Below are 15,876 nucleotides of genomic sequence, written 5' to 3' on the forward strand. Positions count from 1 at the left end.
ACACACGTCTTAGTTATCTAATGATGACACATCACACACACACACACAAACACACACACACACGTCCTAGTTATCTAATGATGAAACATCTCACACACACACAAACACATACACACACGTCTTAGTTATCTAATGATGAAACATCTCACACACACACACAAACACACACACACGTCCTAGTTATCTAATGATGAAACATCTCTCACACACACACACACACACACACACACACGAGTTTGGTGCTCATGGAGTATTCCATCATCGTTCTGTAGGAGTTCCTTCCAGAGTTTGCTTATGACTTTTTTTTTTTAAGTTTCAGGTATTCTTAAGGGAAAATATAATCAGTAGGTCTTTTTGATACTGGTTATTTAAAATATATTTTTAGTAAGCCATACATGGATTTTAGGTTTACAGTTTGATGTCTTACTGAGTATGTGCCCATGTAACCCATGTAACATTGCCCTCAATCTAGACAACTTAAGTCTCTCCCTGTATATAGCCTGTTTTCTTGTTCATCTTATTCTCAAATTTCAGTGGAGCTGTATACTATCAATGTGACAAGTCCTGTTGATACAACTTCAAAGACCTTCGACTGTTTCTTCTTTCTGGCTTTATGTCTACGTCAACATCAAAGGGCTGACCAAACGGACATGTTTGCAGCTTTTGATTATCACTGTGGGGGGCGGTCTTACCCAACTGGCAGCGTCATCCTGACACCAGTCTCTTATTTGACCGTTCCTAGCCCTGGAGCACGTTCCAAACTCTGTCCGATTGTGGAAAGCTGCTGTTGAGCTTGAGGAGCCTGAAGACGCTAGGATCATGTTGAGCCGAGCAGTGGAGTGCTGTCCCACTAGTGTGGAGGTGAGTCTGCTATATGTATGCTGCTTTCTTAAGCTACTGTTCCTGGCATTAGAGGGCATTATGAAACCCAGAATGGTATTCTATATAGTAGTTGCTAAGTAAGGTAGCGGGTGGCTTCAATTAGTCATGCTACAGGTAAAAGTGCATTGCATGTGGTGGGTGTGAAATACAAGTGGTGCACAGTACACGTTGGTGCACAGTGTATGTGGTAGATGGACAAGACTGAGTCTCTTTTTGCTCGTCCCTCATAGCTATAGAGAACTGTGTTGGGCACTACTCAGGCACGTGCACACATTCACACTCAAACTAAAATATTCTGCACATTTTAGGGGTGGAATGTTGCAGTCAGTAGTTTTGGGGCATAAGAATTCCAGAGGGCTAAGCATCATCACACAACTGTCTGTGAACCCATCTGGCTCACTGTTTTTGTTTTTTTTTAAAGATTTGTCTATCTATCTATTATGCAGTGTTCTACCTGCACATCCATTTGTCCGTCCATCCATCCATCCATCCATCCATCCATCCATCCATCCATCCATCCATCCATCTATCTATCTATCTATCTATCTATCTATCTATCTATCTATCATGCAGTGTTCTACCTGCATACCAGAAGAGGACACCAGATCTCATTATAGATGGTTGTGAACTACCATGTGGTTTCTGGAAATTGAATTTAGGCCCTCTGGAAGAGCAGCCAGTGCTCTTAACCTCTGAGCCGATTCTCCAATCCCCGCCCTCCATTCTGCTCACCTTTTACCCTAGCACCTGCTGTCAAGTCTGGCACACTGCACATTTAAACAGTGCTTAGAACCTCTGATGTAGAGTTCCATCAACTTTCTGTGGTCAAAAAGCACAGCTGAACAGTTGATGTAGTGAAGGGGGCTCCTGTGAATAATTTCAGGCTCTGTTTATGCTTGAGAACTTTCAGAAAGCACTTTGTAGAAGTGCTGTGGGCCAGTGAGACTGGCTGGCCATCCAGCCCGGAAGATGCCACTTGGTGCCACCAGCCTTCAACACACTTCTCCCTTTTTTCTCCCTTTTTTGTGTAGCTTTGGCTTGCTTTGGCAAGGCTGGAAACTTATGAAAATGCTCGTAAGGTCTTAAATAAAGCACGTGAGAACATTCCTACAGACCGGCACATCTGGATCACAGCTGCCAAGCTGGAGGAGGCCAATGGGAACACTCAGATGGTGGAGAAGATCATTGACCGCGCCATCACTTCCCTGCGGGCCAACGGTGTAGAGATCAATCGGGAACAGTGGATCCAAGTAAGCTGTTGCTCAGTGTTCTTCTAAATACATAGTTAGGCTTTGGTGTTGCATACCTGTACCAGCACCCAGGAAACTAAGGCAGGAGGATTACAAGTTTAAGGACAGCCTGGCTAGGCTATATAGCAGGACTCTATCTTGAATGAGTGATAAGTAAATATTTTTCCTTTTTTTTTTTTGGTTTTTGAGACGGGGTTTCTCTGTAGCTTTTGGAGCCTGTCCTGGAACTAGCTCTTGTAGACCAGGCTGGACTTGATTTTTTCCATTTTTATTTTATGTATATAGATGGTTAACTGCGTGCATATCTGTGCTCCAAAAGAGGAACTGGAGTTAATGACAGTTCTAAGCTGCTGTGTAGGTGCTGGGAATTGAACTCAGATTCAGTGTTCTAAACCACTGACTCTCAGATGATTTTTGTGTTGAGGTCTCATATAAGATATAGGCTGGCCGGATGGTTGTGGCACACACCTTTAATCCCAGTAGTCAGGAAGCAGAGACAGTAAGATCTACACCGTAAGATCCTGCCAGATTTCTCCTTTTAAGGCAAGAGTGTGGACAGAACACTGCAGATTGAAAGGGCTGTGGTGCATGTATATTTTATATCCAGCAAACATATCTATAATATCTTATTACTACTATACCCAGAGAGGAGGCAGAGAGGGGGAGAATCTTCAAAAGGTCAGAAGCTAGCTGCCCTGGAGCACACAGTACGGTATAGCTGTAGCTGGTTTTGAACACTCAGTCTTCTGCCTCAGCTTCCTAAGTGCTGTTTTGTTTTTAGCAAAATCTCAATTGTTTGATTTTACCATATGATTCTGGAGCCAGATGCTGGGGTGAAAGCCTGCTAGCTTAGAGAGGCAGAGAAAGCACCCTGCTGACCTCCCTCCTCTACTGATGTGATAGAAAAGACCTCTCCTATGCTGTCTCAAGCAAAACTCCAACTCGGTGTCCCTCCCTTCTACTTCCTGTGTGTCTTCCTCTCCATCCTTCTGACTCCCTCTTACTCTCTGTGGCTTTTTTCTTGATCACTTCCTGTCAACTGGTTGCTTGCTCCACCTTGTTATCGGCTCCTGCGATGGCCCTTGTAGGAAGTGTTTGTTCTCTTAGCTTAGCCTAAGCAGTGTGGTTCTGACACGCCAAGCACTTTTTCATTTCTTTCAGTTGTTGTTGTTGGTGTGTATATTAAAGATTTATCTATTTGAAATACTTAGATGCCAGAGGAAGACATTGGGTTTCCTGCTCTAGCATTGGGGGACAGGGGACTTTTTAGATAGGATTTTTCTGTGTAGTTCTGACTATCCTGGAACTCACTCTGTAGACCAGGCTGGCCTCCAACTCAGAGAACTGCCTGCCTCTGCCTCCAGAGTGCTGAGGTTAAAGGCGTGCACTATCATGTCTGGTCACGACCAACTTTTTTGTTTATTTTTTTAATTTTGCTTTTCGAGTTTGTTTTGGGTTTCTGTATGTAACAGACTTGACTATCCTGGAACTTGTTCTGTAGATCAGGCTGGCCTCGAACTCACAGAGATTTACCTGTCTCTGCCTCCCAAGTGCTGGAATTAAACATGTATATCATCATCGCCCAGCTCATGCCAGATTTTTATGTGGGTGCGTGGCAGGAATGTGAACTCAGGCACTCATACTTGTACAACACTCTTAACCCAGTCCCTCAGTAAGCTTCTTTGGAAAGTTTTTGTTCACTGTGTCTAAAGATATCACCTCCCCTGCTGAAAGGAGGCATTATTATGGGACTTAGATGTACTATTAATTTTAAAATTAGAGTCTCTTTTTTAATTACATCTGTTATGAGTGTCCACAGTGGGTATGGGGAAGTCATTGGACAGCTTGCGAGGGTTGGTTCTGTTTCTACCATGTGAGTCTTGGGGATTGAACTCGGAGTGTCAAGCTTGGTGGCGTGTATCTTTACCGCTGAGTCATTTCACCAGTCCTAGAATTTAATTTTGACAGTTTGTTAAATTATAGTTAACATTATAGGGCTGTGTATAAAGCTCATTTTACAATATTTATCTATCATATGGGAGGCCTAGAGTTGAATCTCCAGTATTACACATGCACAGGAAATTCTATAAAATTCATCTTTTATCTGTGTGTGGTGCCGGGGATTGAATGCAGGCATCATGTATGTTAGAAAAGTTCTACCACTAAAGACTATAGGTGAGCCCTGTCTGAAACAGTATACAGGACTCAAAAAGAATCGGCATTAAATATAAAAACTAGATGAATAAAACTCTAGAGATCATAGGACTTAGATTCTTGTTTTTAAAGACAGGGTCTATATAGCCCAGACCAGTCTGGAACTTGCCATATAGCCCAGCTGTCCGGGGAACTCAAGATTCTTTTGCCCTAGCCTCCCAAGTGCTAGGACTGTTGGCGTTGTATTGCCCTGCCTAGCTTGGGTTAACGATTTCAACTCTTCTTTGATGGATGAGTATTGAAACAGTCTAAGCAAAAAATAGCTATTTGTTTGCTTGTTTAGACAGGAGCTCTGCTAGCCTGGAATTTGCTGTGTACACCAGTCAGTTCTTCAGTTTAGAGTTCTGTTTGCCTCTGCTTTCTGAGTGCTGGTATTAAAACTGTGAACCACCATGCTCAGCTACATGACTGTATATTATATGATTCTATTGGTATTCATTTCCCAGCCAGGTGTGTGGGTGAGGCCTTTAATCAGAGCACCTGGGAGACATAGGCAGCTGGATCTCTCTCCATTTGATGCCAGCCTGGTCTTCAGAGCGAGTTTCAGGACAGCCAGGGTTACACAAAGAAACCCTATCTTGTAAAGCCCAAAGAATTTTTTACCAAAAAGATTAGAGGTAAAATAGAAAAGGAAATCTGTAGAGAAAAAAATGATTACTTAGAGGTTAGGGAGTTAATGGCTAATAAATTTTTTAATGTTTATTTTTTATCATGTATATATGACCAAGACAACATATAGAAGGAAGTGTTTAATTGGGGCTTAAGTTACAGGGAAATAGGAGTCTATTATCATCATGGTGGGGAGCGTGGCGGGGGGAGGGGATGATGACGGAACAGCTGAGAGTTTTCATCTATAAGCAGGAGACATTGAGAGTATGCTGGGGATGACAGGAGGCTTCTGAAACCTCAACTTTTCTTCCAGTGGCACACCTTTTCTGAAAAGACCATGCATCTTAATTCTTCCCAATCAACCACCAACTGGAGACCAAGTAGTCAAGTATATGAGCCTGTGGGGGCCATTCTCATTTAGACCAGTATATGCACATGAGTGCATGCTCTCTCAGGGGCCAAACACTGGGTCTCCTGCACATGAAGTGTTTTATATATATATAGTTGCTGGAAATTGAATTTGGCTCTAGAAGTGCAATACATGCTCTTAACCACTGATCCAAACCCTGAGAGCTAATGATTATCCTTGCCCCGTTGAGTGGTCTTAACACCCTTATGAAGAATCAGTTGATAATAAATGTTGAAGATGTATTTGGGAACTCTTAGTTCTGTTCTGTTGGTCTGTATGCGTCTTTAGGAAATGTGAGGCCTGCATTCACTCATTATTTTTCTAGTGTTGGAGAGCAAGCCAGGCTCCTGTGTATACTGGGCAAACATTCTACCGTTGATCTACAACCCTATCCCCTGCATTAATCTTTTCTCATTTGGTGTAATTTGTAGGTGGACTTTTTCCTCCCACGAGCCAGCTCCTAGATAATCACACAGAGACTTCTTATTAATTATAAATGCATGGCTGATAGCTTAGGCTTGTTTTTAACTAGTTCTTCTGGCTTAAATTAACCCATTTCTCTTAATTTACTTGCTGCCACGTGGCTCATGGATTGTTACCTCATCTTGTACACATCCTGCTTCCTCTGTGCTTGGCTGGTAACGTTGCCCTGCTTCATCCCAGTGAGCTCTCTCCCTGTCTGCAGGTCTCACCTTGTTAGTTGTTTTTACTCTTTTGGTTCTTGGTTCGTTGGTGGCCCACCACCCAGCTCCCAAATAAATACACATAGATATGAATGCCTTGCCTTAACGGCTTATTTCTAGCCAGCTTTTCTTTTTTCTTTTTAAAGATTGATTTATTATGTATAAGGTATTCTGCCTGCATGTATGCTTGCAGGCCAGAAGAGGGCACCACATCTCTTTACACTGTTTTTTGAGTCACCATGTGGTTGTAGGGAATTGAACTCAGGATCTCTTGAAGAGCAACCAATGTTCTTGAAAAGCCCTCTTTCCAGCCCATAGCCAGCTTTTCTTAACATAAATTATTCCGTCTACCTTTGGCCTCTGGGCTTTTATCTTTATTCTTTATACCTTTCTTTACTTCTTACTCCGTGGCTTGCTGTGTAGCTGGATGGCTGGGCCCTTCTTGATCCTTGATCCTTTCTCTCCAGATTTCTCCTCCTATTTATTTTGTCTGTCTGCCAGCCCCACCTGTTCTTTCTTCTGCCTTGCTATTGGCTGTTTAGCTCTTTATTAGACCACTCAGAAGTTTTCAACAGGTAAAAGTAACACAGCTTCACCGAGTTAAACAAATGGAGCATAAAAGAATGCAGCACATCATTGTATCATTAAACAAATGTTCCACAGCGTAAGCAACTGTAGCATATCTTTAACTAATATTCCGCAGCCCCACCTAACCTCTTCCTGCCTAGCTATTGATTGTTGTTGGAGTCTGCTTGTTTGTTCCCAGCTGCCCAGACTCGAAATAACCACACAGAAACAGAAAGTGTATTAATTAAATCACTGCTTGGCCTATTAGCTCTGGTGTCTTATTGGCTAGCTCTTACATCTTAATTTAACCCATTTCTATTAATCTGTGTATTGCCAAGTGGCTGTGGCTTACTGGCAAGGTTCCATCCAGAGTCTGTCTCTGGCGGGCCTACATGGCTTCTCCTGACTCTGCCTTCTTTTTCCCAGGATTCAGTTTAATTTTCCCTGCCTAGCTCTGTTCCCTTATAGCTCTGCTATAGGCCCAAAGCAGTTTCTTTATTAATCAGTGGTAATCACAGCATACAGAGTGAAATCCCACATCTCCTCCCCTTTTCTGTCTAAATAAAAAGGAAGGTTTTAACTTTAACATAGTAAAATTACATATAACAAAGCAGGTATCAAGCAAGAAACATAATTACAATATTTATATCCACTTTATCTTTTATCATAACTAAGGAAAACTATATATCTATTCTTCAACTTTATCAAAGACTCCAGAAGGGTATAATATTACCTAAGTTTACAGGAAGTGCATTGTAAGCAACTTCCAAAACTCTAGAATGAACAGAGACATCTCACTGCCTGGACAGTCACCCAAAGGTCTTCTGTACCATTGGGCACACATCTGCAGCCTACAGGTACATAGTATCCATCAGACTTTTCCATGAATCAGGAAATTTGAAGATCTGTTCTGCATTGTAATGGCAAAGTCCATCGGTTGCTTTCTTCTGTGTCCTGCAGAATATCTGGAAGACTCTTTCATGAAGCAGGAACACTAAAGGACCATCACACCTTTAGGCAAGTTCAGCAATCATTTCTCTGTGGGTCCTGCAAGTTCAGTTCATATAGCATACCATCAAGCAGTCTAGGCAAGAACAGTTTCTTGCCCAAATGGCTAACAAACTCCATAAGGAGCCTCTTCAATGCCCATCTTCCTCTTGAAGTAATTGGTGCTGCCAGAAGCAGATGAGTCTAATTGTCATGAAAAGTCCTAAGTTCTTAAACATTTTAAATGCCATATTCTGTAGTCTTTGAAAGGTTTGAAGAATGCCTATCCATCTGAAATACATCTCTGTGTATCTACAAAATCTTAACTAACAACACTACAAGTTTGACTATTATAGATGATTATCTATTAACCTATATTTCTTAATTATACATTACATTTTTAAATGAGCTGTACACACAATACTTTAATCAAAATCAGGAATACATATACACAGTATAGCAAAATTGACCTTAATTTTCTATCAATAAAGCAAGATCTATACCAATGCAAAATATCCATCTCTATAGCATATTTACCTTTAAATGTAAACAAACATTTATAAACAATTATTTAGGGAATTTAGGCGTACCTCTCCAAACTGCTTCCTGCTGTTTATTGGGTGAAGTAATTTTTAGGGGTGTTTACAGCAACCTTTTGGGGAGTCTTGGTCCATCAAATCACATTATTTGGGAAGGATCAGGTTCTCATCCTCTGTGGAAACAAAAGTAGAACCTCTTTTCCAAAGCAACATAACCTTAGACTCAAAATTCTGAAAGTCAAGAGACCTTTAAAGTACATACATTGGTTACTTAGCTCCTTCACAGTCAAAAAATTCAAAGACAACACAAAATATACATAATCCAGACTCTGTGTATTGTTATAATAGGAGCGGTGGCGGGGCTGCGTCCCCAACACCCCAGCCGCCTGCTCGGCTAGCTTATGCCCGAAATAACAACACACAAACTATATTCATTTAATCTCTGCTTGGCCCATTTCTATCTAGCCTCTTCTCAGCTAACTCTCGCACCTGGACTAGCCCATATCTGATCATCTGTGTCGCACCGCTCTTACCGGGAAGATTCTAGCCTATGTCCATCCTGGGTCGGATCTCTTGTGTGCATCTACCCGGGAGCAGGGAGCATGGCGTCTCTCTGAGGCATCTGCTCCTGAGAGGAGAGCTGTCGAGTCTGACCTCACTTCCTCTTCCTCCCAGCATTTTGTTCTGTTTACTCCACCTACCTATGCTCTAACCAATAAAATGGGCCAAGGCAGTTCCTTTATTAGCCAATGACCTTCCTCCATCAGTGTATATTCTATCTTTTTTTTTAAAAGATTTATTTATATATTATGTGCACAGTGTTCAGCCTCCATGTATGCCTGCAGGCCAGAAGAAGGCACCAGATCTCATTACAGATGGTTGTAAGCCACCATGTGGGGGCTGGGAATTGAACTCAGGACCTCTGGAAGAGCAGTCAGTGCTCTTAACCTCTGAGCCATCTCTCCTGCCCCTGTATATTCCATCTTTATGTGGCTTGTTTTTACTCTATTACTTTTTAATATTTATTTTATTATCTTTACTCCTTTAATCTATGACTGTCTGTACTCTGTCTCCTTAAAGACTTTGTTTTATTTTTTTTTAAACCATTTACTTCCTTTTATGACTCTCATACTCTTTATCTTTTCTTTCCCAAGCCTACATACATTTTTAAAATATATTGTGACCCATTTAGAGGTCTTTTATGTCTGAATTTGTCCTTATTGTGTATCAGTAATTATTTTCTTTCTTTTTTTTTTTGCTTTTTCGAGACAGGGTTTCTCTGCGGTTTTGGAGCCTGTCCTAGAACTAGCTCTTGTAGACCAGGCTGGTCTCGAACTCACAGAGATCCGCCTGCCTCTGCCTCCCAAGTGCTGGGATTAAAGGCGTGCGCCACCACCGCCCGGCTCAGTAATTATTTTCTGACCAGAAGTGCTTCTTAAAATGCTAAGCCCTTCTGCCGGGCAGTGGCACACACCTTTAATCCCAGCACTCATGAGGCAGAGACAGGTGGATCTCTGTGAGTTTGAGGCCAGCCTGGTCTACAATAGCTAGTTCCAGGACTGACTCCAAAGCAACATAGAGAAACCCTGTCTCAAAAACAAAAAACAAACAAACAAAAATAACAGAAAATGCTAAGCCCTTCTTATGAACTAACGACACCATTGCTAGGGGAAATACAGCACTACCTGCTTACCCCACCCAGTCCAGCATGGCGGAGCTGTTTGCTGACTCTGAGAGCCATGCTCACAGCCCCATTTTCAGACACACAGACAATCTATGTTGCCATTAAGCAAGTTGTAGCACTGTGTTCACAATCCCCATTTAAATGCTCCATAGCTGGACCTCCAGAGTCAAGAGTTCACTCTGGCAGCACAGCCCAGAAAGCCAGCATTTCAAAACCTTGGCCTTTTTTCTGCTACCGCTGAACCAGGAAAACTGCTCTTAAAGGAGCCGCAGCATGCCGCCAGCAAGTAAAGCCCATTCAGGAGAATAAATGTGGCTAAACTTTATTTTTTAGTGTCTAGTATTTCTTTCCAAGCTCTCTAAGGTTGTAAATGGATTTTAGTTGGCCACGTGGGCACCAATTTGTCGGAAGGAGGCTGGCTGATTGTTCGTTTCCCAGCTGCCCAGCCCCAAGTAACCACATAGAAACTGCATTAATTAAATCACTGCTTGGTCTACTATCTTCTTATTGGCTAACTCTTACGTATTAATTTAACCCAACGCCATTAATCTGTGCATCACCATGAGATCGTATCTTACCAGCAAAGTTTCAGCACGTTTATCTCCAGCAGTGGCTCCATGGCTTCTTCCTGACTGCCTTTCTTTCTCCTAGCATTCTGTTTTCCCCGCCTATCTACGTTCTGCCCTATCAACAGGCCAAGGAAGTTTCTTTTTCTTTTTTTTCTAAGCAAAGGTGATGGTTACAAGGCAGTTTCTTTATTCACCAATGGTATTCACAGCATACAGAGGGGAATCCCACATCACCTTTCCTTTCCTCTCCCTTCTCCCCTCTCTCCTTTCCTTTTCTTTTCTTTCCTTTCCTTTACTTTCCTTTCTTTTCTTTTTCTTTTCTTTTCCTTTCCTTAATGCTTCAGGGAGGGATAAAGTTCCTGTCTTTCCTTGCTTATTTCTTATCTTGTTCCCCCTAGGTCAGAGCCTGTAGTGTACCTTGACCATTTCATTGGTTTGTGTGTCCCTCCCTGCACATGTTGCTGTGGACGGCTTATTAGTAGCTTTTCCATTTGCTTCAAAAGTATATTTGCGTATATGGGCATATTGTAAGGTGAATTCCATAAGGTGGGATTTCTGGTGCATACATTGTTTTGATAGAGGAAGTAAAATTGCCTTCTATAGAGGTCAGTGTATAGTCCTCAGCTTTCAATCCATGCCCTCCTTTAAAGAGCAAGTGACTTGGGGGCTGGAGAGATGGCTCAGTGGTTAAGAGCATTGCCTGCTCTTCCAAAGGTCATGAGTTCAATTCCCAGCAACCACATGGTGGCTCACAACCATCTGTAATGAGGTCTGGTGCCCTCTTCTGGCCTGTAAGCATACATACAGACAGAATATTTTATACATAATAAATAAATAAATATTAAAAAAAAAGAGCGGCTCAGCCCACTTGCTGTTGCTGATCTTAAAATGGCACTGAAAACAGTTTAGCATCTTACAGACAAGAATAGCTTAGAGTTTCTTTTTAGATATTTAAATTTGTAATATTTTGGTTTCTGGTAAACTGTAAATGCCCTGTAACATTTGTCTGTTGGGTCAGTTGTTTGATTCCTAACCTATTACCAGGATACTTTATTATCCCCAACTTTCAGTAACATATTCCTGTGCCTCATAATGTAGAACCTTTTTTAAAAAAGATGTTTGGATACAGATATGGCTTCTTCTATGTGTCCCAAATCTGCTGTCCTAAAATTGGAAATACCGTGCTACATGTTGGCCTGCCCAGTGGACTGCTCCTGTGAGTGGTCATCTATTGTGACCCTCCCCCGCCCAGGTTTTCCTCTAATCTCCCTTGCAGCATCCCTACCAACACTACTTCTTGTCTAGGTCAGCGTGTTCCTCCTCTTTTTGCTAATTTAAGTTGTGAGTTCTAGTCCTAAGAGTACAGATACTTTTGAACTTTTGCTTCCACTCCTTTCAAAGTTTCTTTAATGTAAGGTGTATGCCTTGCTACAGCCTCATTTTAGTATGTGTAGGTGCACACGCTACAGTGTAAGAAATCAGATGACAGCCTTTGGATCTCTCCTCCTGGGGATTGCTTTCAGGGTATCAGACTTTTACCCCAAATGCCTTTACTGTCTTATCAGCTCTACACTTAAATTAATTTTTCCTGTAGTTTCAGGGATTGAACTCAGAGCCTTGAGTACTCTAGGCAAGTCAGTGCTGTATCCCTGGAATATTACATAATCTCCAGCCCACTTTTCATTAATTTTGAGATAAGGTCTTAGTCAGTATTTCAGGTTAGCTTTGAACTGTGGTCTTTATGCTTCTTCTACCTTACAAGTAGCTGATATGACAAATGTGTACCATCACACTTGCCTTTTTATTTTGAAATAAAAATAATTTCAGATACCCAGGAATGCTGCAAAACCTATTTTTAGATGGTCTTTAGTGTCAGAGCTTATTATAAGTTCTTTATGCAGCAGAATCTTGCTCAAAATGTACTGGATGAATAAGTGTGGTTTGATTCAGTCAAACCGTATTTATTGAGCATGTCAATGCGGGGACATGAGGGCAGCAACATCAGTGAATAGAACGGCATGGTAGATAAACTGTTCAGGGTTGCCAGGCTTTGTGCCCAAGGCAGCAGGTCTTTTCATCAGAAATAACAGTCACTTTAACAGAAAATCCAAACAAGATTTCTGTGCTTCTCTTTCAGGATGCTGAAGAATGTGACAGGGCAGGGAGTGTGGCCACGTGCCAGGCAGTTATGCGCGCTGTGATTGGTATCGGGATCGAGGAGGAAGATCGCAAACACACCTGGATGGAAGATGCTGACAGCGTAAGCTCACCTGCTTGCTTCCCAGTCTGTAGTCTTGCCAGGAGTAGTGACCCCTTAAATGAGTCAGGTTGCTTTCTATATCTTGAGACAGGTTGACCTTAGAGACTTCCTTATTTCTGGGACTTCAGACACGTGTATTACATTTAGCTCTGATACACTTACTTTAGGTGGGGTTGCAGTCATAAGGGCAGCAGACTTTTATAAGCCCGGTTTAAGTTTTTGAGTGCTTACTAAATGGAGAAAGCAGCTACTACAAATATGTGCCTGTTGGCAGCTATGTGTAGCAATAGTACAACTTTGTTAGTTAGGTGGCAGACAACCTTTATGGAATCAGGTTTATTTCAGGAACATCTAAATAGAATTGCTGCCTCTTAGAGATTATTTCCTCAGAATAGTTTCCCAAAGAGAAAACCATAAAGCTAGATGATAAACATGTTTAAGATACTAAAACAGGGTGTGCACCTTAATCCCAGTACTCAGGAGGCAGAGGCAGGTGAATCTCTGAATTAAAGACTGGTCTGTTCTACAGAGTGAGTTCAGGACAATCAGGGCGTCTCAAAAACAAAAAAGGTTTGTTTTTGTTTTGTGTTTGTGTTGTGGATGTGTGCATCATCCCACTGCATAAGACGTAGAGGCCATAGAACCACCTGTAGAAGTCAGTTCTCCTTCTATCACATGGGTCCTGGGGATCAAACTCGGGTCATTAGACCCTGGCATTAGATGCTCTTTCTTACCCTTGGAATTGACCCCTAGTGTCCTATTAGTAAAATTAAACAGTAACAATGAAAACAAAACTATGTTTTCTTTAGACGCTTGCAGGATCATAGCCTCAGGTCAGCCCGAGAACAGACCTTAACAGGGCTTCATTCTGTTTTTGTTTTATGAATCTCCTTTTTATTATTTATTTATTTGGTTGATTGGTTATGTGGTGCTAGGGTGGAACCAGGGGCCTGCGTATATTGGGTAACTGCTCTACCATTAAGCTACATCTCCTACCTAAATCTGAATTTTGAGTACTAGAAGCCAGTGGTTTTACAAGAATATATTTTGACCTGGCTGTCTGTTTTATTTGCTTGTGGCTTGTTTGAGGTTTGTCTTTGGTAGTGTAGGATGTCAGGTCTTCCTTTGTACAGAGTTCTGATGGTGATGTATATATACAGAGGTATAGGTGCTTGTTCACTCTGATCAGCTGTTCCAGGTGGCTGCTGTTAGGATTTTCTTGTATTTTCACTGTTGTTTCCTTTGTGATTAACAAGCATTTTTGAGAAAGCATTTTAAAATTATGTTGTTATCCTCCAGGCATCAACTTACTAGTTTGAGGATCTGTTAATAATGGTTGGTTTTGTTTTTTAATTTGTTTGTTTATTTATTTGTTAGCTTTTGACAGTCTCACTATATAGCACAGACTGACTTCAAACTGACAAGAATCCTTCCTTAGTCTCCCAAGTGCAAAGTTTACAGACGAAAGAGCATCCAAGCCAAAGTAATGAACACTGTTTTCCACTGATATGGTTGTTTCTAGGGTATATGCCAAGTGATTTTCTGTTTTGATTTGGCTTTTGGCTTTTTAAAACATATTCATATATATGTATATGAATATATGAGTGGTTTGGCTTCATGTGAACCACATGTGTGTCTGGTACTCACAGAGGCCAGAAGAGGGCATCAGATTCTCTGGAATTAGAGAAGGTTGTGCAGAGTCCTCTGGAAAGGCAGCCAGTGCTTCTAACTGCTAAGCTAAGTTTTCAGTCCCCACTTTTATTCTTTTAAGATAACATCTGGGGCTGGAGAGATGGCTCAGCGGTTAAGAGCATTGCCTGCTCTTCCAAAGGTCCTGAGTTCAATTCCTAGCAACCACATGGTGGCTGACAACCATCTGTAATGAGGTCTGGACAGAATATTGTATGCATAATAAATAAATAAATATTTTAAAAAAAAGATAACATCTGTTGTAGACAAGTCTGGTCTTATACTTCTTGGGTAGCTGAGGATGATCCTCTTACTTTACCTCCCACGTACTAGAAGTATAGGTGTGAACCAATATGCCTAGTTTATGTGGTGCTAGAGATTGAACCCAAGACCTTGTAAATGGCTGGCCGTGAAGCATTCTGCCAGTGGAGGAGCACCATCCCCAGTCTTTGCTTTTGGTTTTCTGAGAAAAGATTTTTCTGTGTAGCCTAGGGTGGTTTTAAACTTGTGATCCTCTTTCCTCGGCCTCCCGCTCAGCTCATAAGTTTTTAGTTTGCTTACTATTTTTGCTACCAAGGATTAGACCCAGAGTCTAGTGCATGTTAGGTGAGTGTTGTACCACAGACCTAGATCCCCAGCCCTTAAAAATCTTCTGTGAGTTGAAACTACTTAGTAATGAAGAGCGTTCCTGTTCACCTGGGTAGGCCAGTGCTTCGTCTTTCTCTGCAGACTGGTGTGACATTGTGACACAGAGCTCAGGTACAAGCTAGTTTACTCTTTGACTCTGAAGGTAGGTCAAAGGGTTTCATCATATTGTAACTGGAAGTATCACTCGGTGGTAGAGCATATGCCTAGCATACGCAAAGCATTAGATTCAACTTGCAGTACTAAAATACATACGTAAACTATATACATATAGAAAACATAAACACATGCTCTCTGTGTTGAGTGAAAATTTCTTTGTATCTAAAGGAGCCTAGCACTTCCACAACTTCTTTATTCTAAACACAGAATTACGAGCTTTGCATCTCTCTCCTTTACTGCCTTTGTTAGACACCTCTGAAGATAACAAAAATGTGGGAAGGCCAAGAATGATTTTAGTTTGTTTGATGTAGCCTAGGGTAGCCTGAGCTCAGAATCCTCTTCAGCTTTCTGTGCTTCTGGAGGGCTGGGGTTTCAGGCATGCAGTGTCATGCCCAGCTTTTCTCATTTTTTATTGTCACTTAACCACATTTACTCAGTAACTATAGCTGTTTTCTTTTTCATGCAAGAATGAGAAGTAATGCTTCTAGTGTGCTTAGAAACAGGGGTCCTCTCCTAGTGCTCTTCTTTGGGCCCTGCACACCGTTACTTGATGCTGTAGGCAGTTAAACCAGTAGAGGTTCTAAAAATCTTTGCAGCTGACCTCATTGTTTTGGTCAGCAGCCACACAGAAGGTTTTTCCTGTCTAGAGTCTGAGCCCTCTAGATATTCATGGTCAGGATATAACCCTTCTTGAGTTCTCTGGTGGTCGAGTCAGAATCAGGCTATGTGA

At 41.6% G+C, this 15,876-nt stretch overlaps 1 protein-coding gene across 1 annotated transcript in view; it reads left to right on the plus strand.

Annotated features, from left to right (window-relative positions):
• Positions 1-15,876, plus strand: part of Prpf6 (pre-mRNA processing factor 6) — a 57,546-nt gene that overhangs the window by 29,372 nt on the left and 12,298 nt on the right. The window contains exons 10-12 of the mRNA XM_075963434.1: positions 743-861; positions 1,914-2,132; positions 12,531-12,653. Of these exons, the coding sequence (XP_075819549.1) occupies positions 743-861; positions 1,914-2,132; positions 12,531-12,653 (461 nt within the window). The remainder of the gene's footprint in view (positions 1-742; positions 862-1,913; positions 2,133-12,530; positions 12,654-15,876) is intronic.

The sequence above is a fragment of the Microtus pennsylvanicus genome, chromosome 2 (assembly GCF_037038515.1).
Source record: "Microtus pennsylvanicus isolate mMicPen1 chromosome 2, mMicPen1.hap1, whole genome shotgun sequence".
Classification (NCBI taxonomy): domain Eukaryota; kingdom Metazoa; phylum Chordata; class Mammalia; order Rodentia; family Cricetidae; genus Microtus; species Microtus pennsylvanicus.